The sequence below is a fragment of the Venturia canescens genome, chromosome 1 (genome assembly GCF_019457755.1).
Source record: "Venturia canescens isolate UGA chromosome 1, ASM1945775v1, whole genome shotgun sequence".
NCBI classification, from domain to species: Eukaryota; Metazoa; Arthropoda; class Insecta; order Hymenoptera; family Ichneumonidae; genus Venturia; species Venturia canescens.
The window spans coordinates 18,936,864-18,963,360 of NC_057421.1; the positions used below are offsets into that span (position 1 = coordinate 18,936,864).

Here is a 26,497-nt window from a genome sequence, read left to right on the forward strand (position 1 = left end):
CTTTCTTTCATTGGGGTTTATTGAATTTTTATGTGTGTCTGCGCCCATGCATTTGTGGACCGATAATTGTGTGTACAATTGACTTTTTCGGAGTCAATGCACCAGACAAATGGCCTACGGCTCGTCCAATTATAGCGAAACAATGCAGTCTCAAAAATATTGGGGCAGGTCTGAACACAAAATATACCAGTAAAGCAATCCCTTAGGAGCAAAGACTCAGAGCTCAAAAACGTCGAGAAAATTCTTTATTTCGAACACAGACACGAAGCTCGTCTCGCCTTTGTTTCTTGAGAGCTCGGCGTCAACACTGGATTTGATATTTGGTTGAAAAACAGTAAATGATTAGTGGAAAATGGGATGATTCCAAGTGGCTAGCAGCATCCTGTGACTCGGTGGCTGCCTCTAAGTCATTCCGTCGATATCGCATCTTCAGAGTCTGCGAAGGACAAGGAATGGCGGGCCAGAGAAGGAAAGAAAGATGAGGGAGTCGTTTGGCGGGCAGGACTATATAATCGCATTTTAGGATGGCGCCTCGGTACTTCGCCGTCTTCCCACGAGGCCTCTATCCATCTTGACGCCGTCGAGAAACGTCACCGGCGAAATAGCAGGGGAAGCGGCACTAGCCAAGTGCGCAAATTGCATTCCGTCTGTAGACGAGCCGAAGGAGGATCGTTCCCGAACGATTGAAGCGGTTTAAATTGAAAAGGTCTCGTCTTATTACGCTCTCGATACTCGTGATGGATTCCCCCGTTTTCATTGACGCGTCTAAAAAGACTTCCGAATAAGCGCCGATCGATTGATCTGCTCATTTGTTCAAACGCATTGGATAATGACAGCTTGTACGTCACTTGGAACGATGATGATTAATTAATCGTAACGACGATTACTTTCTCAAGGAATCACAACTACCCAACGAACCATTTTATTCAAACCATTTGATCGAAACGAAAAAAAGTCGACGGTGTTCAAACGAAATGTATCATATCTGCCGAGTATCCCTCCACGATCTCGCAGTTGACTATTTTATTAGCAAACGAATCCGGGCAAGAGGAAAATGATACTTTGAGCAAACATGTCCCCTGTATGAATAACAATGTCCACGATTCGTTAATATTTACAGCACACATATTACCCTATCGAACAAACTTGATCTTAAGCCTTCGCACTGTTTTTCACTCCCCACATGCAGAAATATGTTGGGCTTTTGAGAAGACGCTCGTTTTGTATTCACGTGAGAAAAAAATGTGCAAGATTTAGTTCGGTCAACGAACTCCTGATCGGTTGAAGAAAGAGAAGAGTGAATACAGAAATGGAAATCGAGTGAGCATCGAACATAGGAAGGGCGTGTTCTTAGATGCTCTTTGAAAAAAAGAATTTCGCATCGCATAGAAGATGTATAAGTTGTTCTTAAGCTTTACACCAGTTTTGCGGCGTTTCCCCCTCGTCACTTCAGTGAATCGTTCTCGTGATCTCAAACGTCAATTCTTACTACGAACGATATGCACATATTTATCTAAACGTGTATATTTATGCACATGTTAAAAAGGGAGCACAGACGTTCGTTCGCCCTTTAATCCAACTAAAAAGTCACCAATTCACTTCACGAATTCATATTCATTTTTATTCCCGCGATACTATGAACGGACTAACGAGAACAAACAATAAAAGAGATTCTTCAGTTCGATTAAACGTTCTACATTTTTCAAGCGTGGCCATGGTAAGCAAGTGGAGAAACTCGTTATTTCGGTGGCCCTTTATTTTTTTCCTTTCGCTACTGTATCTTTATCTGTCAATCTTCGATTCGCTTTTTCTTTTATGCGAATACAAACACGAATTCGCTCTCAAGACCCTTTTTTATTCATACTCACTGCATGCGTGAGAGATCGTGACATTTCCTGTCATGGATCCTTTTCTTATTGTCGTAAGCCTCACAAGAATCTGGTTGCATTGCAATATTTACACTGAAAACAACGAATCAAAATTCCACCTGAGTTCTGCGAATTATGAAACTTTCAGACGTTTTCAGCCGTTCATAAGCAGCAACTGCACTGCCTCACGGAAGAGCTTAAATTGTGATTTTAAAAAATCGAGTAAGACGAGTCTACTTACGTACAAAATTCATGATAACTTCAATAAACGCACGTGCGAAACAATTTTCTACCAGAGGAAAAAGTAACTCAATTTCTTGAACGTTCTGGCAGTGGTCGGTCACTCGCAGATGATTTTTTTCCTCAAGTTTTATCGAAAATATTTCGTCATAATCTTTACAGCGAATGGTTGAATGGAAAAGTAAGCGGTAGATCTCCACGAATCGTCGTGTCCGTAAGATTTAAAAAATTAATTTTTCTACAAAAGTTTGGTGTCTCGGCTTGCTATTTCTCCAGTGGCGAGGGATGCACTTTTGATTCTTTGTACGCAATAATCTGTTGGACGTAAAGTATTGGAGTTCGTGAAAAAAACTCCCTTAAGCACGCACCCACAGCCATCGATCAATTACGTTTGTTTGTCATATTTATAAACAGTGATTGAGAGATGGAGTCGAAAGTGGACGGATTCGGTACGTATATACGTCCACACAAGTGCATTTCGCATGGAGAAAGAGGGGAGATGAAGAAGGAGCGTTATTGCACGGCAGACAGAGGAGCTATGCAACAAGTGGAGTCTCGTGCGCGGCTGTGGCGCCGCGTAGTATCGCCGATATGGTAGGCACACGCGCGCATACAGGATGCATTGAATCGAACGTTGTTGCTTCGTGTGAGAGGAGAGAAATTTGCAAAAAGACGAGAGAGCGTGCGCTAACGTCGTTGTCGTTGGCGTTGTGCAAGAGGAAAAATAAGAAGCGACGAAGGAAAAGAAAGAGGAAGAGGAAGAAGAAGAAGAAGAAGAAGAAGAAGAAGAAGAAGAAGAAGAAGAAGAAGAAGAAGAAGAAGAAGAAGAAGAAGAGTGGAAGGGTGAAGCACACAACGTTGGGTTGGCGAGCGCAGGGCTGAGGGCTTGGGGAGGAGTTGAAGCACGAGGTCGGCACGCGCCGCATGCAACGATTCACACTCAGAATAATGGAGGGGATAAAATCGGGGTGAGGAGAAAAGGGGCCAGAAAAAGAAAGAGGAAGAAAGAATGAGAAAGATAGCAACTGCAGTGGCAGCCTCAATGAGATAAAGGCGCTTATGTGTGCGCTTGTATGGATGGGCGGTATGAAAATACACCGTGATCCACGAGCAAGGGGTGCGCAACACCTTTTTCACTTTCGTCGGATATATAACTGACGTTAGAACTGCTGAATTTGAGGGTGGATTTCTGATCGATTGAGAAAATAGATGGCGAAACATTGAAGACCACAGATGATTGTAAAATCTGTTTCCAATCCCAGTATATTCGGTCGTTCAGCGAGTGATTGATTTTGACGAAAAGTTGTTTATTGTTTCTGCAATTTTTCTGTATGAGAGAAAAAAGTAAGTTGATTTAATTGTACGTTAAGAAATCAACGATGATTTTGTTGCATAAAGATTTTGTAAAACTCTGGTTCAATAACTGCACCGAATCAAATGCTCTCCCAAATCGCTAATCAGTAAAAGAAGCTTGTATCAAGAGCATTTCACCGAATGTATTTTTTATTAATACTTGGGGGCATGTGTACTAAGGCATGAAAAAACTGTCGAAAGTGCTGGGATTATACATCGGCGAGAAATGAGTCACAGGTGCTGACTACGATACTTGGAAGAAGGCTCGTCAGGAAGGGGAACTCTGTCGCATCTCACGTTCTTTGTACTTCGCTCACTAAATAACCTGCGCGCGACCATATATCAGCGGCTTCAATTGCCTCGTTTATAAACTTGCTCGTGGTGGAATACGCGTTGATGGCAAACGAGTCGTTATGCAAATCGTAAGATCTCGTAGACTCCTCGGGAAAGTACCTTTATAGACTCCGAGTGCGTAATTACTCGTCGGATGATCCATAAACCGTAATGAATAACCGCACAGCAAACTTCAACAACTTCGCCCCTCGGAAAGCAGCTTTTTTACGCTGCATCCGACAATTTCCTTGCTGCACTTCCGACAGAAAATAAATTATTCAAACTCCAAGTTCAATAACGATTTTTCGAAAAAATATCAAAAATAAATGCCATTTCTGCAGAATTAAACGGCTGACCGGAGTGCTTCGAATCCAAGGACCTATAAATCGGCCCCCACGATAAACGTGAATCAGGACAGCATCGATCTACCCTCGTGCACCGGTATAATCCAGCCCACAGGATGGGCACTCGTGTTAAATGATTTTCGCAAGTGCAAATGCGGCTCATACGTCGGGGGTTCAATGCATGCGTATATTGAAGTCCGCGTACGCAATTGAGGGGGGTAAGACCCATGGCATGAGGCTGACTGAGCGTAAAAAAGGGTGAGGGGAAAGGTACGTACGCACTACCTGCTAACGTCACACGACTCAATTGCAACCGCGTACTGTTCGCCTGATGCATTTATGCATCCGATACACTTAACATAACACATAAATTGACTGCGAGGAAATGGAAGGTCGTAACTACCATGAGAATGGCTTTTTGCTTGTGGCAAATATACGCCATTAGGTCTGTCAGAACCGATCCGTCGATGTTTTTGCGCGTGCAATGTACATGCACCGTGGCCTTGTTATGCAAAAGCGAAAAGTGCAACCCCTTCGAGTACGCGGAGCATACTAGAGGAGGGTGTGAAAACAGGGATTGCCCTGAATGTACGTACACGTGAAGACGAGGGCAATGCACGATTATCGCTTAATGCACCGAGCGTAAATGCATATATACTAATGCATACAGTATCGTGGGTACGATAAATTCTTTTGGATCGAGTAGGGTGCATTGTTTGGTACATTTATAGAGCTACAGGTGGAATCCAGTGCAGTGCGCCGAGAAGGGAAGAATTATGTACGTGGGGCTAATGATGTCAAGTGTAGATGAAATATTTGTCGAAAATGAGTCAACGGGGATTGATCAGCCCGAACAGAACTCGCGTCAAACATGATTTTTTAATCTGAGAACGAATTTTTAAGGAGTTCGCTCTAATTGGATGGTCAAAAAAGATTATTTTCACGAATTTTTTTGATCGCTATAAATTATAAATATGGATGTAAAAAGTGTTAGGCCTGAAAAGTACACTCTTAAAATATAGAATTTTTTTTTTATATTCATTTTGCACAGTTTTTGTACAGAAAAATGGAGGGGAAGACAGGTCAAAAAAAAAGATGGGTGGGCGCTGTTGATAAAATCCCTGGAACGAATGATCGGAGAAAAAAATAAAAATGGTTTTAGATTCAATTGGTAAATGACTATAGCGCATATCATACGATTTGTGATTTTCTAAAAAGTGACAAAATGGCTGGCATTTTTCTAAAAACTACGAAAAAGCACGTTCTTTTTCGTCGTTTTTTGCAAAAATAAAATAGTTTCCCTCAAAATTTCAAAATTCGTATGATATGCGCTACAGCTATAGTTATAAAGAACATGTGATAAAATTTTGGTAAGGATCCGTACAATAGTTTCGGAGATTCTATCAGCGAGCCGTCCGAAAACGTAATTTTGAGAAAAACGCGTTTAAAAAAAGGCAGGTACACGGTTCGCCACTCGGCGGTACGTATTAGTGCGCTCAGACAGCCAAGTAAACGTCGCTCAAAAGTGCACTTAGACTGCTCAGATCTCTATCCATATGAATACTTTCGAAAGATGCAAATAAAAAAATCGATTTTTTGAAAATTCTAATCAACGTGAGGTTGAAGATCAAAAAATCCGGATGGGTGAAGCGGCTTTTCGGTGGCGTTTGAAAGTAACGGAAAAAGTGCATTCTGGTACGTGGTGCACGTTGCTTTTAAATTCATTTTTTCAAACTTAATGTCAAAATGCTGCTGCGAGTCTCGATTATTGTTGTGAGCACGTTACACAGCTGTTATTAATTGTATTTCGAATGACACCATACGCGAGATCCAGACACGAACAGTTGAGCTGAGCGAGCTCGAATTCCAATGGCTCCACTTACCACTGTTGTGGTCAACCGGATCATTATTTACCACGAAGCTGCATTACCTTCGATATGCGAAGGAATCCTAATTTGTGCTAATGTGAAATACGGATCAGAGAAAAAGAAGGAAAGGTGATCCGTGCATGTGGGGAAAAACGAGGGGAGAAGTGGGCGTGAGTGTTATGTACGAGGTTCTGAATGAGCTCCTCGCCTCAATAGGATCGATCGAAACTTCGTATCGCGAGATAATCCGAACCCTTTGCACGTGGAGATCTTCGAATGGAGGAGTGTACAGAGGAGGAGAGAATAAAGAAGGTTGAACCGTTACTACTGTGCACCACGCGTACGAAAATATCTGATTTGATATCAAATTTTTGTAGGTAATATATCAAAAATTTGTTCTCCTGGCAAACAGTAAAAGTTCACCAGAATTTTTTTCAAAAAGCCTAAAAATTTTTATTTCTCTTCATATTTTTACAGTCCGTCAAGAAGGCTGCGAAGAAATGTCGGTGAGTATTTTACTTCAGTAAACACTGAATAGCATTGGCCTAACGAACACCACGGAAATTCCAGTTTGTCTCCATAACACATAAGTGCATGTTGAGTCCACATACGTGTACAAAAATTATGGCATTTGCAAGGGAGAATATCATAATGTCGAAGGTGCACGTGTCTTCGATGCAGCCTTACATCGTGTGGTCAGGACCGTCTTGTCGTTGTGGCAAAGTGCACGAAACTTCTGGTGGTGACAACATTGTACCTGACCCAAAGTTTTAGTTGCTTTGTGCTCCTATTTCCCTCACATGGGCAAGCAATCACTCGTCTAACTTTGAATTTTTATTTCACCGTTTATGAAACGTTTCACGGTTATTGAGAGACCAAAAACCCATCGGTGATGTCAACTTCCCACATTTTTGATGGTTACTAATTCAGGAAAATGGTGTTAATTTATAGAAATATTGAAAGCATTTTGAATAAGCATTTCGCTACTTATTGAAGGCGTCCATCAATTTTTCATCATTTTTCTCCTCGAAAATTCAAAGTACAGTGAAATAAATGAAAACGGAAAAGTGACGAAAATGACATTGAAGCTCGCGTTGACGCAACGAAAAATAATTCATATTGATAAACTAAAATAAATATATTTTTGAGTAAAAGAAAAGAGCGATCGTTCTTCCGCTGATCTGCAAAATCGTTCGAAAGTATATTTGTACCGATGGTCCCAACAGTGAGGAGGGTTGGACCCCCAGTTACGGTTATTGTTCGCGCATACCAGTTACTCCCTTTTTTTATTCTTATCCATCTTGATTTTAGTTTCTTTCTTATTCGATGCATACATTCACGCGCCCCTTTACAGCATCTTTGCCCCTGGCGAGTTTCTCGGGCAAGCATCATTATTGTCTCCTCCTCGTAGTGCTTTCCTTGAGCTTCTTATGCGTCATATTTTACATTTGAAACATATTGGTTTGTATGGAAATTAATGTAAGACCGCGTGGTGCTCAGTCATTCGTTATCTGAAATTGCAGCATTTATTTAACTCCGAGCGAAGAGTAAGTATAAATAACCTGTGCAATTCGGTCGCAGAATGTAGCTGAGTTAGTAATTCGGAAACTATCGGCTTTCATCTACCCTGTCTCGATACTTCCTCCTGGTGCTCCTGACCATTTTTGTGAAATTTAATTGTTTTGAAAATAGTACTTTAAAGTAGTTTGGCCATTCGATAAAGTACGGTGAACGTCCACTTTTTTTGCGGTAAATGATAGTTTAAGGTCTCCTGATAACGAAAAACACAGTTCCGGGGCTTCTTACGGGGCAAAATTTTGAGTTATTTTATTTACAATTTTAACGCGATACTCTATGGGAGAACTCACAATAATATTAATTGTGAAAAAATTGTACGGTGTTTGAGCTTCGGAATCGTGAAGAAAATTTATCACAGATTCCGTTTCTTTAAAAAAAAAACATTGCTTTACGGGGCTTTTAAGAAAGAAAACATGGAAAAACTTTAGTTTTTGACGTGTCGAAAGCGGACGTCGGTCCGCATTACAGCGATATAAACTTTCTTTCGCACAATAAAAATGTTCCCTAGGTTACGTGTATTTAAAGTGTCAGCGGTATCAACTCAATCAGTAACTAGTCAAGTTGAAGTATAAATTTTATCTTATGATATTTTTAAAGTAATTTATTACATTCTTATGATAAAAATATTCTCAATCCAAGTGTTTATTAACTTTATTTATAAATTAGACTTGAAATTAATCAACATGAAATAGTTGCAAACTCAACTAGCCATAGAACGGCCGAACTACTTTAAGAAGAATTCATTTCGTACTGGCCACAATTTACTGAACGTTTAATCCCACTCTCGCAAGCCTCTTCAGCCAATTTGTACGGAGTTGAAAAGAAAAATCTTCCAATAGGAGGAAGCAACGGGTAAGAGGAAATGAATAAGAGATCGTCGAGCATTTCATCTGGGCGTACGAGAAATGCCAGTTATGTGGCACGAGCTCAGGAACTATCGGAAATATAAACGACCGTCGACGCTCTACAGGGCTCGCTACACGTTGCTGGTTCGACGTCGTTGCGCTCGATGAGCTTACCGACGCTATGCCATATTTACATACATTTTTACATGTGCATGTGTTTACGTATGTGTGGAGGCAGGTGGCACACTTCTTCGGGTGTTTTTCTCGCTTCCTCTTGGAGAACGAGCAACACGAGCGGTTGGATGGTCGCTGGTTATACAGAGGCTCCCAAATATCGTGGTCTCTGCCCCATAAAACGCATTTCAATTGAATTAAGGAGGTTGAAGCGTATCTTATGTTAAAACTATTTTCCAACTTTGCACATTAAAATTTTTTAAACAGAAAGCTTAAGGCAGTATTAAACTTCTGGCGGGATATGCCGATGGTTCACCGTCGTGAAATTGAGATATTTATTGTTGAAGTTTGCAATTTTTTGAAAGCTGCTTCCATAAGAGCCCATGCTTAACCTTGTCATTTTCGACAATGAATATCTCGATTACTAGGCGGTGAAACCTCTTCAAATTTTTCACACATAATTAAGCGCTATTCAAGAAGATTCACGTAAATTTTCAATTCATTATTTTGGAATAATAAAATCTAATGTATTTTTCGTATGATGACCTATATATATCGCTTCAACTTCCTTAATTTTCATTTTTCTTATCTGAATTCTTTCAATGGAAGCAAAATTAATTCACATCAATCGAGTGTTGTTCTTCTACTGATGTCCTTGGAAGCAATGAATTTTCAATTGCGATCGAATAGTTCCTGTCGTCAGTCGACTTACAAAAATTACGTTTTTTATTGGAAATAGTTAGATTTTATGAAAAATTTGATGACAAGCGATTAAATTATCGCTCATCCACATCAAAATTAAGTTGAAATTGACCAAGGAGTGTTGAGTTCCACTGCAGGAATCGGCGCGATTTTTTTTTCATTGCCACACTACAACATCGTTGATGTTTCTAAACTGGCGTTGGTGCTGTTACCAATTGTGGATTATAGCTATTTTTCTCTCTCTCGGTTTGCTTCCCTTTTCCCCTTTTCTTACATTCGTCTGTCTCTCTCCCTCTCTCCCTGTCGATCTTTTTTTTTCAGACGCTCAGTTATTCTTCGTTTGTTTGGTTCGCGAGCACGAATTCGATTATCCTCGTAATTATCGTAGTATTACACGCGAGCAGGCTCGATAGAGGTCTTAAAAGTGTTGATTATAGAGAGTCAAAATAGTAGAATTATCGGAGCACATCGCACGTCCGAATCCACTCAATTACACCCTAATATTCCTTCATAAAAAGTACAGCCAAGAATTATTAAAGCCTCGTAAAAATTGTAAGCCATCAACGGATACAAACTTATAAAAAAATAAAAAAATAAATAAATAAAAAAATAAATAAATATGCCCGAGTATTGTCAACACAAATTTTTTCACAATGAATCTATGCAGTTGGGAGTATTGCTTGAAAAAAATGATCATTTTGACCAATAACTATGACCGTCACCATCATTGCGCGTGAAGATTGAAGCTACCCGTTCAGAAACGATAAAACTGAGGAAATGTCAGCAAAATTGTTTTGAGACTTACCGTTTTTTCGTGCCGCTTGCAACAGAAGGCTCAACAACCAGTGCAAATCCGAGATAGGTGTATCCTGTAAAAAAAAGAATGATGATATGAGCCAATCGGTATTTTCTGACGGCGAAAACATGACGTAATTTTGACCCAAATAATCTCGTGAAAAGCAACAATTTTAGAAGCACAAAAATCCTGTATTAGAATCAAGAAATAGGCATCAATGTAATAATCAGCAAATGTAAATTTTAATGCGGCTTTTCTCAGTAGGAGCCACGACGTCCTGCTGCATCTAAAGTTCCATCCTTTGCATAAAGGTATACGAAAGATTTTTCCCATGGAAAAATATAGTCGAGCGGACTTGGCTCTGCGGTTTGGAGCGATAAAAGCATAAAGATCGGAGTATTAGCATACTCGTAATACGTGTCGAGTGCGTATATGTGCCCTCATGAAACCGGAAAAGCACCCATGCTTCCGGGTTGTCAGCGTGAGCTCCTGGCTCCTGGCGCACGTGCACGTTGCCGAGCAAAGACCTCGGAATGGGCGATATACGCGTTAGCTATGCACACGCACACACTCGTCACATGCGCGTAGTTCAATGGCAAGAGGAACGCCGAAAGAACGTGTGCTCCTGCTTGACCAGTTGGGTCGTCGACACTTAGCTAGTTTCTTACTGCTACACTTCTAGTCTCGTTCCCTCTAGTCATATTCTAATCAGGATCAAGAGGTTATGAGAAAGTATCGGTGAAGCGGGTCTCGTGATTTTTTTCTCTTTCACGGGAGCTGCCACCGCTCTTTTTTCTCGAACGCTCGAACGTATTAGGCGTGCTCTACGTACGTATAAAAAAATCCGTACTCGTTACCGGACTCATGTGTCCTCGTATACCGGCCGGTATATCTGTAACGTGGAATATGCTCAGAACGTGTTGGTGGTATTCTTCGGGAGCGGAGAAACTGCCCAACGGGTGGCCCAATGTATCTCGTTATACCGAGTTAGACATCGAGAGAGAGAGAGAGAGAGATACAAAATATGGAGAAGGAAAAAAATAACGAAATGAAAAAGAAGGAGAGCAGCGAAGGGATGTGCGAAAGAAGGACTTGTTATCCACTCGTATTTCTTTTCCTTTATCTATAAACCACGCGCCAGGTGTCTTGAATAGCTTGTTCATTGTACACAGCACCGTGTACATGTGTGTTTACCACAACCCTGGCCTATGTAGACTCGTATGAGTGTATGTGATGCCATCGTTTACATGCGTTTTTCTATATACGAGAAGTTCATCCACCGTAAATTTTCTGGCGAGTCCTACTCCCCAGTCTTCCCTATTAAATAGTTTTTTAAAATAGCTAGTTTCGTCGAAAATTCAATTGATTACGAAAGTTGAGGCCAGCAGACGTCGGAGCTGTCTGCTCGATTCGATCGACAACTCGATTTGTCTATTCGAATAGAAACAATGATTCTTCACCTGCGATTGAAACCGAGTGGAGTCCTGGAGCCTGGTTCAATTGCATCGACCTAAGATCACCAAGTCTGCGATTCCCCTCGCTCTAGTAAGGCGACAAATTTAATGACGATTTCATGAATTTTATTTTTCCACTAAACTCCGTCCCTGGTATACGGAACTTGTATATAAAGCTGGGTACATGTTTTTTAAGCAGTGCTTCAACAGGTTACACGTTTCAAGTACACTCGAAAAAGAGCTGCATCAATCAAGTATAGTTGCTTATAAATTCGAATGAATAGAAAGAGCTACACGGGTGAAACGCTGAGGATCATTGTCGCCGAGAGATGCAAGAGGTGTGAGAGAAATAGAGAGAAGGAAGAGAACAAACAGGGTGGATAGAGAAAAAGATTTGAAAGAGGCAGTGGTTATGGCCACTAGATGGCTACTTAGAACGTGCCGTGTCAAATCTCCCCTCCTGTTTCGCCAGAGACATTGACTTCGTATAATATATATAATATACGTAAAGTGCTGTATCTACATAGTAGCCGGACTTGTTGGATGGTCGAAAATTTGCAACGTAACAGGTTTTTGCGTGAACGGCAGAGCGATTTGGGCGAGCAACCACCACGCTCGATCTCCTTCTTTCTTTCTCACTCTTCTTTTATCTTACATACTTTTACCCACAGATGCTGATGAGAAGGGAGAGCATAAAGCGGGAGGAGAACTGGCAGCGAGGGGGGGAGGGCATAGAGGATACGAGCTTCTAATTTGAATCGTATTTTGAGAATGCCTAAACGCACCGCAGCTCTACTCAAATTTCACGCTCGATTTGAAGCCGACGCTGCTTAGACAACGAGGGAAGTGCCGGTTCAGTTAGCACATCGGGAGGAATGAAATCGCGGGAGATTTCTAGTAAGAAGTAACGCAACGAGTGGCTTGCGTAGACGAGCGTTCGTGCGGAGACGATTTTTTTTTCTCGTGTACAAATTTGCATTAGCATAAAACTACTTAAATCAATATTTTTTCAGTATAAATACCGTTTTTTCTTTATCTCAGATAAATTCGGCGAAAACAAAATTATCGTTATCTTCGAGGAAATACCGTTATTCGGGTTTTTCAAATAACACGTCAAGAATACTGTTCAGAGTTTTTGGGCAATTCGCAATCGTTTGAGAGGACAGCGATACGTCAAAGTTACAGATTAACCAGCATGAATTGGTGTCCCATCAAAGTCGTAGCTTGTCAATAATCATACAGTTCAGGCATAATCAGTGAAAGCACAAGCACGTAATCTCTCAAGTCTCCAATGGAAGTTAGTTACTAAATGTCTGAGAATCGAATTTAGAATTCTTTTTCGTAGAATTGGGCAAGCTGGGAAAACCAGAAAATTCGATGGCCGTTGCGCAGGGACGCATATTCCAACGTCATTTTCCACAGACATCGAGACAGCAGAAACGATCGCTGCAGTTAGAACGAACCTACGTCAAATGGAGTAAACTTTTAGAATGTGTTGTACCAAAACTATATTCGGGCACCCGTTATACAGGAAAGACGTAGGTTCTATGGGTACATGTGTGCATAAAACGTACAACCGTGGGGCGTGTACGAGTATTCTGCTAAGAAATGCAGAAACAGCAGTTGCTATGCTAGGTGGATATTCTCTAAACCGCATTCGTTCCCGGTTAGGCTGTATAAAACGCACATTTATTCCTCACCTCGAAGGATATACCTATACGACACAAGTTCCTAAACAGCATGCTCCCAAAATTTCAAGGTTCACATACATTCGCGTACGAGCCCACACACACACACACACACACATACACGTTTATGGTTGTGTGTCGGTCCGAGCTATGAACGAAACTACTACGATGAAAGACGAGGAGTGTGCGGCGCACGCATGTTTCACCTTCCTCGTGTGGTGTGTTTCGAAGGATGTATATAAAGAGGTAACGTCGAGTTGGGCACGAAAATTCGAGGGAGTTGTGGATCGAAGGGGGAGAAAGATGAAACGAACTATAAAGAAGAAGAACGAGTAAGATGAAGACGGGAAGAGAAAACTAAGGAGAAAGATGAAGAGAGGAACATATTCGTAGGGATTTGGTCTGCGATGGGGCCACGAGTATTGGATAAAGCGAGACGAAAGGATCGACGAGAGAAGGGGCAAGGGATGTGCGGAGGGGTGAGCCCTCAAGTTCTATGCCCAGGGCAAAATGGGGCTCGAGCGAGTTTTAGGCTATACAAAATATAGGTATATACATGTGAAGAAAGGAGAGAGTGAGAGAGCAAAAAAGAGCTGGTGGACGTGGGCTCAAGAGACCAAGAGTAGGTTAGCAGGCTCTCCGAGGGAGTGCGTAACAGGGGAATTGTCCTGGTGAACGAGGAGGATAGCAAGTGCCTTTTATATAGTGGGTCAGTACTAGTCTTGCCGAGTGTTTCACTACCATTCGGCAAGGCCCGAAGACCGCCGGGCCTCAAGGTCTTTTGATTCTAAACTTCTCTCTCTCTCTCACTTTCTCTCTCTCTCTCTCTGAACTCCCCTAAGCTAGAACTACCAGGTACTTTTACACATATGCTCACGGACGTGTATTTGGGTGCATCCATACATGAGGAGAGCTGAACGAGTGAGGCTTAGAAAGGAGGCTCTATATATATACATACTGAACCAGCGTAAGCCACCCAATATGTATTTATTCTTTCCTCTTCCTTTTCTTTTCTTTACTCCACGTACCACACTCTTTCTCTCTCTTTCCCAACTTCCTTCTAACCTCGATCCATTCTCCTTGTACTCACTATTCCTTCAACTCCACCCTTTCGTTTAGCGATCACTTTGCTTCGCTTATTTCGACCGTTCGCAATGAAGTTATCTTATCAGCGGCTTGAGAAACTCGAGGGCCATTTCTTTGTTCGATATTCATCCTGATCGCGAGCAACATCCAAATTCGTGTGGGAAAAAAAATTATTGTGGATGGAGCAAATTTCCAAAAGTTCTCTAGCTTCAAACGAGTGCTTCGTTTCCGGTGTCGACTTGTCCAGACGCTCATCAATACATCTGTAATCCTCCGCATCTCCAAATGTGTGGATTCGTGAACAAATTGAAACGAATTGAATAGCCGCAATTCGACTGCGTGCATGTGTTTTCTATTGGTTGTTTCCTGATAAAAAAGATGTTCCCGTGGAAAGTAATATTTAATTGGAGTGCCAAGGAAATGCAATGGGAACAGGTTCCTGTTGTGCATTCTTGGACATAATGCCGGAGGCTCAGCGTCGAAAAATCATTCGGCCCTCGTCATTCGTATGTCGTTACTCCAATTCGTACACCATTAATAAGAATTTCACGTGATCTCGAACTTTACAATATCGATATATAAACAGAATTAATCGATCATACCGCATATTTTTGGATGCATAATGCTTACAATATATAATGCAGGCTGTAAGATTTTAGTCGTTGCGCACGAGCCTCAATAATGTAGCGAAAGAGCAGAAAAGTTGTTCGGAAGCCATGCACTTTGTGGCCTTGTGGCATACTTCTCTCTTCCCATTCTTTTTCATATCTTCATTCTCGTATATCCTCCTTAAATGACCCGCCATGAGCCTCCCTCACGGCGCGAGATAGTCCCCGGACAAAGAGAGAGGGAGAGAAGGAACCAGAATGGATTACTTAGGTGGGTAGGTTAGTTTGCCGAAAAAGCAAAATTACGTGTAGCCAAAGAAGAGGGACAGAGAAAAAGAGGAATAAAAAAAAGAACGGAAAGGAACAGAAGGAGAGCCGAAAATGCCAGTCTGCCACGGTTTAACGTACGTTAAGATAGGTCCTGACTCTGTTCTACATACAATATAACAGACGTTTTATAACATACATGAATGCATATACGGTAAGTATGATACAGTGCGCTCTTTTGTATGTGTGCATATGCTGCATACATAAAAGTGCGCAAAAGTCGAGGCAAGTTGATCCTCAGTTTTTTATTCGATCGTTTTTTTTTAAATTCTCACATGATTATGATACTCGAAAAGATTTTTATGAATATCAGCCAACCGTCCTGCGCAGTTCTGCTGGCTAATGAACTGAGTTCGCGATAAAATGTTCACTGTTTTTATTCGTATTTGAAAAAACTTATTTACTCTTTAGACAATATTTCAATGAATGGAAAATAAGTCTGAGATTGTATTTTCAAGAATCGACAGATTTTGGGATCAGTATATTTCCTCGTGACGAAGCCTCAGTGAGGGGAGTTATTTACAAACATGTGGAGGGAAAAAGGAAGCCCTGTGAAGACCCATTTCTTATAGAATTAATTAAATTCACAACAAAAACAGTATCAATCCATCCGACGGAGGGAATGGGAGGAAGAGCATCGATCAAAACACCCCGTGACTTTATTTCATTTATTTTTCGGCAAAGTAGACCTCGGATTCGACAAAGGATTGCCGCTTTCTCGGAAGGAATTTTCGACCTTTATATGCTTATGCGAGACGGAAGATACCGCGCAGGGGCGAACGAAGATGGACGAAGTCACAAGAATTAAAATAATATATCCGCTCGTTCCGAGAGTAATGGCGGTTTGCCTTTGGCAATTTTTCGCCCTAAAGAACTTCTGTGTGGCGTCTCACATGATGGCGTTCCCATAGATAGTTTTTTTGTTTTGTTTTTTTTTTCCAATTCAGTATGTTAGGGCTTTATTCATGTATTCGACTTTACTTACAATCTTTATGTTTAATTCTGATTGAATGAGTGTAAAATGTGGCTTCTTACTGCTGCTTAAGGGCAGGGTAACGTCTATTCGGTGGAAAAAAGCCCAATTTTAAGAATCTTTGACGTTACCGTGCCCTTAAAGAAGTTGAGGCTTCATGGTCATTTTTTCAAATGCCTGTCTCAATTCTCAATACTCGGCAAATAATGATTTATAATAAACAAATTTGTTCTTATGAAAATTTGCGTATAAATACATGGTTCGAACAATAATTGTTTCTAATGACTGGCGCGGTAGTCGACCTCATTAAACTGGCGATTCTGAAGTGTCCAAACAAATCTGACGCCGGAAGCTCTATTTCAATTCCATATTCCGTAAAAACTCGGTCGACAATCTTTTTCTGAGACCAATGGATTGCTCAATGTTCATAAATTTCGTTTTCGCCAAATGTCTTATGGATTTCATTAAAGTATATATTTACAGTAATTTTTTTTCTATAGAAATCGGTTGAGAATTGACCCTACGTTTTCGTGAGAACGAAAAAAGATGAAGAACGATACTCAAATTTATTCGAATCTTATGACCTAGTGAGCAACTAACGAAAAATATTGAAAGAAAAAGGGTAAAAAAGATTCCGTACTCAAACAGTGGAGACGACTGTAATGTCCGTGTCTAGAAAGTCTTTGTCGATAGAAAACAGTACATCGAGTGCCTACACAGTGAAATTCGGTTTAGAGTCCGTTTACCTCTTTTACTGTGGCAAACATCCCTTTGCCTGCTTCGATAACGGCTCCCTCGAATCTCACTGGGTTCGTCACGGGTGGGACATTCGATTTGAGAATTGCTCGTGGAATTGGGCAGTTGGGATACGGATGTAGGGCGTGGATGAAAAATTTCACGAATGTCATAGGCCCGTTTTCACATCAACATTCGATTTGGAACGTATGCTGCGAATAAACTTCGGCAATCGATTTAATTCATATTTTGAGGAAACTGGAAGAATCATTCCGAACTAAAGTATCAATTGGCATACCGCAGTTGGAAATGGTCCTTCAAGTCTCTTTTTTTTTTTGGAAATTATTATCAACACGAAATAACTATAATGCGAAAAAACTGATTGAACTTCGCTGGTCTGGAAATTCAAGTTCTATATATGAACGAAATTTTTTCACTCACGGGTATTCATTGAACTCAAAATTAATCTGGGTACGATCTCGCAATCGTGGTTCCAAAGGTTAATTAGGAGTGCGAGCTCATGCTTATATTCTCCTTGAGCCCTTCGAACCCTTTGACCGTAATGCAGCTACACAAAATATGTGGAATTTCCTCGTCACTGTATACGTATGTATTTATCTACATAAAGTCGTGGATAACGAAGGGTGGGGGGGTGGGGGGGGGGGGGGCAGGTGTGGAAGCTTCGTTCGCTGCTGGACGTGGCGAAAAAACGATTGAGCGAGCAGTTGCCAGCGTTCGTTGACACCTGTCGAATCTCTCGGATTTCTGCGGTATACATGAAAATGTACAATTTTATATTCGCTATTAAGATTTCTCTCTACAATCGAATAATCTCCGAATCACCTCTAGACTTTAAATTGAGCATATTTTTTACTGGAAAATGGTACTTATACTCTCAAATCTGGAAAAGAATGATGGAATTTTTTCTACCAGATATGAAAACCTCGTAATTTTTTTTACCAATCCACTTAACTTTTATTACAATTTCCCAGAAACTTTTATTCCCAGTGTTTCCAACTATACGTGAAAAATTAACATGTTTAATGAAATATCTTATCAAACTTCAGTCGATACGAGTAAAAATGATAGATTAGATTAAAAATACGTCTCTGTAAAATTCTAACAATGTTGTTATTGGAATTCGAGGTAATATCACGATTACTAACTGTAGAAACACGCTCGGTATATAAAAGCATCAAATAATGAGAGATAAGAAACATCGAGAATCAGCACATGGTTACACGTACACTGCCATTACCGAAAGTCTGATCTAACGAAAGCGTATAGTTCTAATCTAGCAAAAAAAACGAGAAAACGTTTGGAAAAAGCCAATAACGAAACTATGAGACCAACGGAAAAGAGGCTAAGAACTTTGGTTATGAGAATTGGTCATCAGAGAATATTAATAATATTTATAACCATTGTGCATGAACTAATAAAATTGTTGGAAAACGCTTGTAAATAAAATGTGACTGGTGCGGAATGGAAATTTCGAAAAAAATTCTTCTCCAATGATTGAGAGCCGAGCGAGCTTCTCTCTTCTGTCGAGACCTGCACACGGTCGAAAAAAGTAAACGAATGAATAAAAATCGGCCGTGGCCTTGTCAATTGAAGCCGGAATGTCACGTTTATATGAGTCATGTTTCGTGAACTCACCAAGGTCTGACCCTGAGACTCTCGAACTCGATTCACAATTCCAATGTTCCAAATGTGAAGAGATTCGAATTTATTACATCCGCCGTTATGAAAACGTTTTCCAATCATTTTCAAACCCTCATTATGAAACCGTCAGCCCTTTGAAAAAGGCTGGTGAATTCGAAGACGGGAGTCTTCGCGTTTAAACGAAATCTCAAGCTGCTGTCACAGTTCTGTGATAATTTTGCTTCTTAGACTCAGAAAGATTACTAAAATGACATCGAAAAGAAAAAGATCGAAGAGTTAACGATTGGAATGTCGATTCACAAGTATCGTAATGAGACCTCAACTCGAGCCACTTGCTTGAGGAGTGAGGCTCAAATTGTCAGAAAAAAACGACGCTGGAGTTTGCGACGTCCAATGAAAAGAACATTTGTAATTCATAATTTATTTATTTCACGAATCATTGATGTGGGTTGAAAAATAACGAATTGGAAATTCGGCAGGAAACAAAATTGAAGATTTACTGGAATTATTCGAGTTTTTTTTAGATCATTTCGTTGGACAACGCTGCAAACTTCAGCGTCATGAAATAAAATTGATAAGCATCACTAAAACTGATAAGCATTTTTCCTGCATCGGTTCAATAAATGGCCAAGTTTTATATGGTGTAGGTTCAGAGCAAGCGATCACAATTCTCAAGTTCAAAGGAAAGGCGGTTTATCAGCGTTTTGAAAGCCTTTGAAAAATCGTCCCGATGTTCGGTTGGATGCTCGGGGCACGTGATGCGCTAATATCTCCAATCCTTTCATTCAAGTTGCCACGAATACTACGAAAATCCTATCCGTGCATGAGAATTCACGCATGTGTATACCGTGCGAGTTCGTTTCTTGGGTGACGCTAAACTGTGAGAGTGTAAACTGTAAGTACGAAGGATCGAAGTCCACGACTTCCCGCAAATGAAGAGAGAACGAAATAACGATTCGGTAACGTATATTAAGAGTGTCGTGAACCCGAATATACCGCGGGGCCCGCGTGCGAGCACGTCGGCGAGATAACGGTTTAGATCTTGTGCGCTCTTCCCCCAGGGGTTCTCAAATGTCACATACGTTTTTTTCGTACTTTTCCTTTTCTCATTTCCCGGATGTTTCACCCATTTTTAGTCGTTGAGCAAGTTCAAACAATCCTCCATTGCAAGGTTCTTTTTTTAATCGACTCCCGGATCATTGACTTTTTCAAACGAGTAGCCCGTTCTTCGATCGGATATGTAACGAGTTGAGTGAGCTTTGAAATATCGGCGCGTACTTGGTTGCAAAAATATTCTTCGTTTCTTTAATTTTTCATTTAACAAATTTTCATTTAAACTTTGCATGCTTCGATGAAGTTAGCAATCTTGAAGAAATTTCCTGTTTCCTGTTAATTGAAGTTTAACGAATTGTGTTAGATTTTTTTGATTTTTTATTGATACAAGAGAATATGAATTGCCGATGAACCCTCGATTTTGCGCTTTTTAAATCGATTTCAACAAAGTTGAAGTCGACGAACTCCTGCTCTGTGAAAATTGAATATTTCTTGAGAATTTCGGATAATTCGAAAAATACTGACGAATATTCGACTCCCTCGTTGAATGGAAAAAGTTTCTCTAAATCTTCTTCTCAAGTTCAATATTCCGTGTGAAATGTTTTCGTGAGCTTGATCGTGACCACGTCAATAATTATAAGGAAGGAAGAAAGTTAACTGGTAAAATTACGTCCTCAGCTGTGTGTTGATAAGTTGAAAAAATTTTTGCGGAAAAATAAGTTGTTACGAGTGAGTTTATTTGAAAGGATCGCGCGCGGTAATAGCCTTTTTGCCGAATGGCCTGGCATCGGACACGTCGAGTATTCGTAAGTAAACGCGAAACGATGTGAGGAAGAAGTGAAAGAGAGACGGAGAGAAACGATGGAAGAATGTGGCAGTTTCCTGTCGTTGTCGACGACGACGACGACGACGACGACGACGACGATTCAACGTCGTGTACAATCCCGCGACTCCCGGGGGCCATCGCGACCCTAATGCAGCAAATGTGTGGCCTCGTGTTTATGACCAGGAGCCTCACTACCACATATTCACCGTTGAGACATGTCAGGGTATCCAGTGTTTTAGAGAGACACATGCACAGATCACGAGGGCAGTGATACTCTGCTGAAGCAACTCTGTTTTGGCTGTAATGGCCTTAGAGACTCTCCCGCTCTCTGTGTGACCGTGCTGCTGTAGGTTATTTCCTTGGCTTACGAGAAACGAATTAAAAAAAAAGATTATGTGCTTCACAAGATTCGAGAAGATGTCACGAAGTGGGGAATGAAAACTAACGGCTGATGGGAATCTGAGGCTGTTGGATGTACCGAAATGATTTCCTTTCAAGCCTGCCTGCTGATGCTCATTTTAATCGTCATTCAGTTTTGTCATGAGGGTTGAAAAAACAGTGGAATCTTTTTTTGACAGATTATTTATTACGAATTTCGTAAAGTTACGAAGAGAAGAAAAACTAGAGAGTAACTTGCTGTGCCCGACTAGTTTTTGTTCCTACGAGAATTCGAAACAAGATTTTTTCGGTGTTGTTTGTCTACTCGAAAATAGAGAAAACACTTTTTGAAGTTCCCACGAAGAATTTCCGGTGGATCGAATTCTTGAAAGATTTTTCGCACGATCCGCCCAAGCGCGATAGGAAAGCCATGCGAGTGAATGGTATTTTTCTTCCATTTTGCTTCAATCTCTAATACTACAACACATTCGGTTATGTGGGGCTTCTAAGCTCGGAGGACTCTCATCACTCAGCTCGTTCTCTCGGTTGTAGCTTCTAACCGAGCTATTTCAAAGCCTAACCTACCTAACTAGTTTTGGCCTCGGAAACTGAACTAGCCAACTTTCAAACGAGAAAGACCCAGTGGACCCATTGTATCCAGGAACTCTCGCTCTTTCTCTTCTTTTCTCCCTCTCCCTCTCGTCTCTCCCTTACTTCTGCTAGCCTCATGCTCGATACGAAGAAAGACGGAGACAGGGAAGATAGCACGGTCCTGGCTGTTACGTGTGCTCGCGGACTACCGAAGACGAAGCTTCCCGAACGTTCTATACGCTGATTGAACTTTTATTTTACCAAAGTTTTCCAATCGTGCACTCGATGACACGATTATAAACGTCAGATACTTACATGTTTCCTTAAAAACGATTCACTGTCGATGAGCAAACGCAAGGCGAGTACATTCGCAGGATTATTGCCGGACAAAATGACGGATTGTAAGCCTACGACGCTGAAGTTTGCAACGTTCGAGCCCAAAGAATTTAACAACAAAAAAAAACATTTATAATTCAGTAATTTTTTGTTTCACGAAATCATTGGTGTAGGTTGAAAAAGAGCAAATTGCAAATTCGGTAGAAAACAAAATTAGAGGATTTCTGGAATTGTTGGAGTTCTTTTAGATCATTCGTTGGACTCAAACGTTGCGAACTTCAATGCCATTTCAAGTCTTGCTGCACCGATCTCAGTCAAATATATTTTATTCATAAAATCTGTGCACGAAAATAAAAGTCATTCGCGTCATTAGATATGAATGGCTGAGTCTCTAAAACTTCCCTCGGATAAACAAAATAGCAGACTGATATTTTGTTGTTGTTTCATTTCATTATTTATTATGACCCTTCTTACGTCGATTATGGGGACGAATCTCCGCGGTACGAATCTCCGCGGTACGAATGGGGAAAAAATAATGGACGAAAAGCTCTCGAACGGAAAAGGGATAATAGGATTAGGGAGACAGTCAGTGATCGGTTTCCATGATACATGACGTCGATCGTGTATATCGTTGTAAAAAAATCGAACGTGAGGGAGAATGAACTTAACGTCGAATCAAATAAGAAAGTTGCGTCTAAGGCTGTCGATTTTGTTTCGACATTTAATCCACATTGTTACTCGAGAAAAATGTTCCTCCGCAGAAGCGTGGAAACATTTTACGAAAACAGAATTTCTTGCTGGATAACGAAATTGTGAGAACCAAAATAAAAATCTGTCAATTTAACCACAAAACTTCTGTTCATTCAACGATGTTTTCGTCACAGAGAGAAATAATTAGTCGAACCAGTCCATCGAGTGTTTGAATCCACGAAATTTTTTAAGTAAACGACATTTTTTTTAAGTTTTAAAGTTTACCACGATTTATTGCTCCAAAAATGATTTTGTTGACCCAACCAATTCCTTTTCCCAGTGTATGCAATTCTGTACGAACGTATCAATATTATTCCATTTATCCAAGCGACGGATTACAGTAAGCACGATCACGAGCGTGGGTGACCTTGTTGATCCTCGCGTGTAGGGGCACCGAATGAATTGAAATGTGTAGGGACGCGAAAAATGCGCGGGAACAACGTGCTTGACGACGTGAGACGCCATTCTACGTGGCCATGTTCTTGCAGTACCACGTGGATTACAGAATAGATGATGATAAGTACTTCCAATGTTCTATTCCCCCGCTGTGACTTGGCAAAGCAAGGAATGGAGGGTGGCCACAGCATGGACCATAAAGAGAAATGAAATGCAGAGGATTGGGAGTGAAAGGAAAACCGATAAGAAATAATGCAATTTTGGAATCCCGTAGCTTGATTTCTGTCACAAATTTTCAGGAACAAAAAACTATTGTATGAATCTCGAAAATAGCAACGATTCAAGAACAACGAAAGTAGTGAATCGATAGAGAACTTTGACACTTTTCAGGTTTTTCAATGACGTTTTACTGAAAGAACAGTCGAATACTCTTATGATGGAGTTACATGGAGTGAATTAAATCGACATCTTTTTATTAAGGGGAACAATAAAAACTCAATTCTCAAGTTGTTTATTTTTAATTCGAAGAACTTTGAATAGCTGACAAATAAAATGAAAATTCGTTTTCCCCAGGCTCGTTAATTCTCACAAAAAATACGACTTTTCATAAATTTTATGCGAGCTTCGGAAATATTTTGAAAAAACGTAAATGGTCAGATCGATGACAGTGTTACTTGACAGATCAATAGCGCTTGTACGCGTAATCGTTTGATTCAAAAGCGCGGGAAAAGAGATTTGTACTCCGAGCGAGTAAAGAGATGTTGGCGGAGTAGGGGGATGATATACTACAGCGAGTCTATGGAGAGAGCGATATTGAAAGAAATTGGCGAGAGAGTGAGAAAGAAACGGCGCCTTTTTTTCGGCGGAAACGTTGCCGAGGTCGCGCCAAGGGGTTCTCAATGTCGTTTTTATAGAGTCGAGCTCCTCGTGGCTGATATAGACGAAAAATATGTTGGCGGCACGGGGCAGACGAGGCAAAAGGGGCCGAGCGGCACACAAATTCGGCACGTCGCGAGAGCGAAAGAGAGGACGAGAAAGGGAGTGAGAACGGCTGTGCCGGAGGCCAAGCGAGGCGTTATGCAGATGCTCGAAAACGATAGAGTTCTGGCTAGGTAGTCGCGTGTTCGACATATCTCCTTCGAACGTACATTCTGTCGAGTCGATTTTTCTATAAATGTAAAAATAAAAAGTGCAACAATATACTTGGTACGTTGCTCGATCCGAAAAATGAGGAGGCGGGAAACGAACAATTTTTCGAGCTGTTCATTCGTGACTTTTTCTCTCTATTTTTATTTTTTTCAAATGTTTTTTCCCACGATTTATTATTTCAAGATTTTGCAATTTTGACTATTAATTTAAGCATTTGTAAGGGCTGCTCCCAATTATTTTGTACACAGCGAGTGTAGGAGAAGCTGGAGATTCATCCGATTTTCAAAATTTCAGACGATTGGTATCAACGAAAAAAATTCAATTCAACAAATCGCTTTGTAACTCAGGATTTTAGATTTTTTTCGTATTTCAATGGTTTTGTGAAAAAAAATGAATACTACGCGAAGGATCCAGGAGGTTGAGGCTCATTTGGGTATGCAAAAGCGCGGGAGTTTTCGGTACCCCGTCGTGTGCTCCACCAGCAGCAAACCGGCGAATGCGCAAGTCACGTAGACTGTCATGTGTGGAGAAAAGCGTGCTTACCGGCGTTCAGCAAACTTTTCTAATACGAGGGAGCGAAATGCAAATCAAACGATTAGTCATTACTTTTTATCGCTCGACCCGTACAGTGATAGTTTTATTTTCACGAATCTAGAAGAGGAATATTGGTGGCGTGAGAAAGAGTTAAAAAAAATAATTCTGTACACATTTATAGCTCTTGATTTATTATAAAAAATAAAAAAAAAAAACAGCTGAAAAGCCATCTTATCAAATAAACTCCAATTCAATACAACCAACGTTGCTAAACACAATAGTGCCAAAACTACCAAGTTCGTGCACCAAGCTATGTGCATCAGCAGCCACACAAGTACGTTTTTTTTCAGGGCCTATTGATGGAGCTAAAATTCACAAAATATGATTTTTTTTTAGGCTGCACAGCATCAATTATCATTTGAGGTCAGGTTAGGTTCTGTATTTCTGTCAAAAATGTGAATCTTTATTCGTAAAATTATTAATATTGCCATCGACATAAAAAAATATATTCAAACCACTTAATCGTCCCACAGGACTGAAAAAATTGCAGGCTACAAATAAACAGTTAGAAAAAAATAACTCAATGTAAAATGAGATTATTTGGAGCGAAAGCGGTCGAGATAACCTCGCAGTAGGTTAGGGGATCTTATGAATGGGGAAGTGAGGATGCGAAGCTCGGGGTAATCGTGGTCAAGCGCATTACACATCGAAGCATGGTTACGTGTGGCTACACAAATCTATAAATAAATCCATATATTTTGCAACTATAAGCAGTCTTAGTAGCACAAAATATCACAGCATCAAGATCACACGAAAAAAGATGAGTCTCCGTCAAGACCGCGATTCGTCATCCGTCAGGCAAATATCTTCGGAAAGAAAAAACTGCTGACCCAGCGGCTCTCAACGATCCACGTGTGCGTGTGTGTGTGTGTGTGCGTGCGTCCCGCATCGAAGCGATCCGTCGTGACAAAATTCTCACCGAAGATAAAGTCTGCGAAGCAAGATAAAAAAAGCCGCGCAAAGCGTGTAAAAATGTAAAAGCAAAAGCGGGATTAGTTGGAGAGCGCTGCGAATTCCTCGGTGTGACGACGCCATAAAAAGCGTGGGTTTCTGAAAGCAGTTAATTGCCTTTAGAAAAATCTCAAAAAGCACTACTATTTTGAAAAAGCATAAGCTCGATCGCAACGAAGCGTTATAATTAATAGTATTCCAGCGCAAATAAGCTCGTGACTTGAAATCTCGAACCCGACAATCTGCACAGGTCTATTTGGCTCGCGCCATGTTCGTTTTTGACAGCAGAACATCGATCAAAGAATCACGGTGAATAAAAGTTTTTATGAGAATAAAATTTCGTTGATTTATCGTTTTCCAGGTCACTCTCTCGTGCTATTCGATCGAATAATAATTCGTAATGATCTAGACTGAGGAAATCATATTAATGGAAACCTTCGTCGTACTCACCGTTGAGTTTGTCGATAGCCCGATCCGCGGTTGATTGATCCGAGCAGTCAACGAACGCATAACCTCCTCGTTTCACGAGTATCGTAGTGCACGAAAGGTTGTGACCTTGGAAGAGTTGCCTGAGGGCCGCTTCGTTGCAATCGGAGGGTAAATTACCAACGTAGAGCTTAGACATTGTGTTGCTGTTCGTATTGCTCGTTGGATTTGTTATAACAGCTCCTGTACTATTGCTCGTGTTGAGGCCGTTGTTAACGCCGTTTAGGCTCCCTCGCTGCTGCTGAGCTCCGTTATTTCTCGTTACGGACTCTATGGTGACGGCTGTTTTTTCCGAGTTATTACCTCGGAAGACACACGGAAATATGATTTTTTCGGTATACTTTGTTTCTCGG

The 26,497-nt window shown here is 40.8% G+C and overlaps 1 protein-coding gene across 1 annotated transcript; it reads right to left on the minus strand.

The window, feature by feature from the left end:
* Positions 1–10,106: 10,106 nt before the first annotated feature.
* Positions 10,107–26,283, minus strand: LOC122418945 (insulin-like growth factor 2 mRNA-binding protein 1). The gene is made up of 2 exons (XM_043433120.1): positions 26,109–26,283; positions 10,107–10,174 (listed from the first exon to the last, which is right to left on the minus strand). Exons 1-2 carry the CDS (start codon positions 26,281–26,283, stop codon positions 10,107–10,109), a joined length of 243 nt encoding a protein of 80 aa, XP_043289055.1.
* Positions 26,284–26,497: the final 214 nt, after the last annotated feature.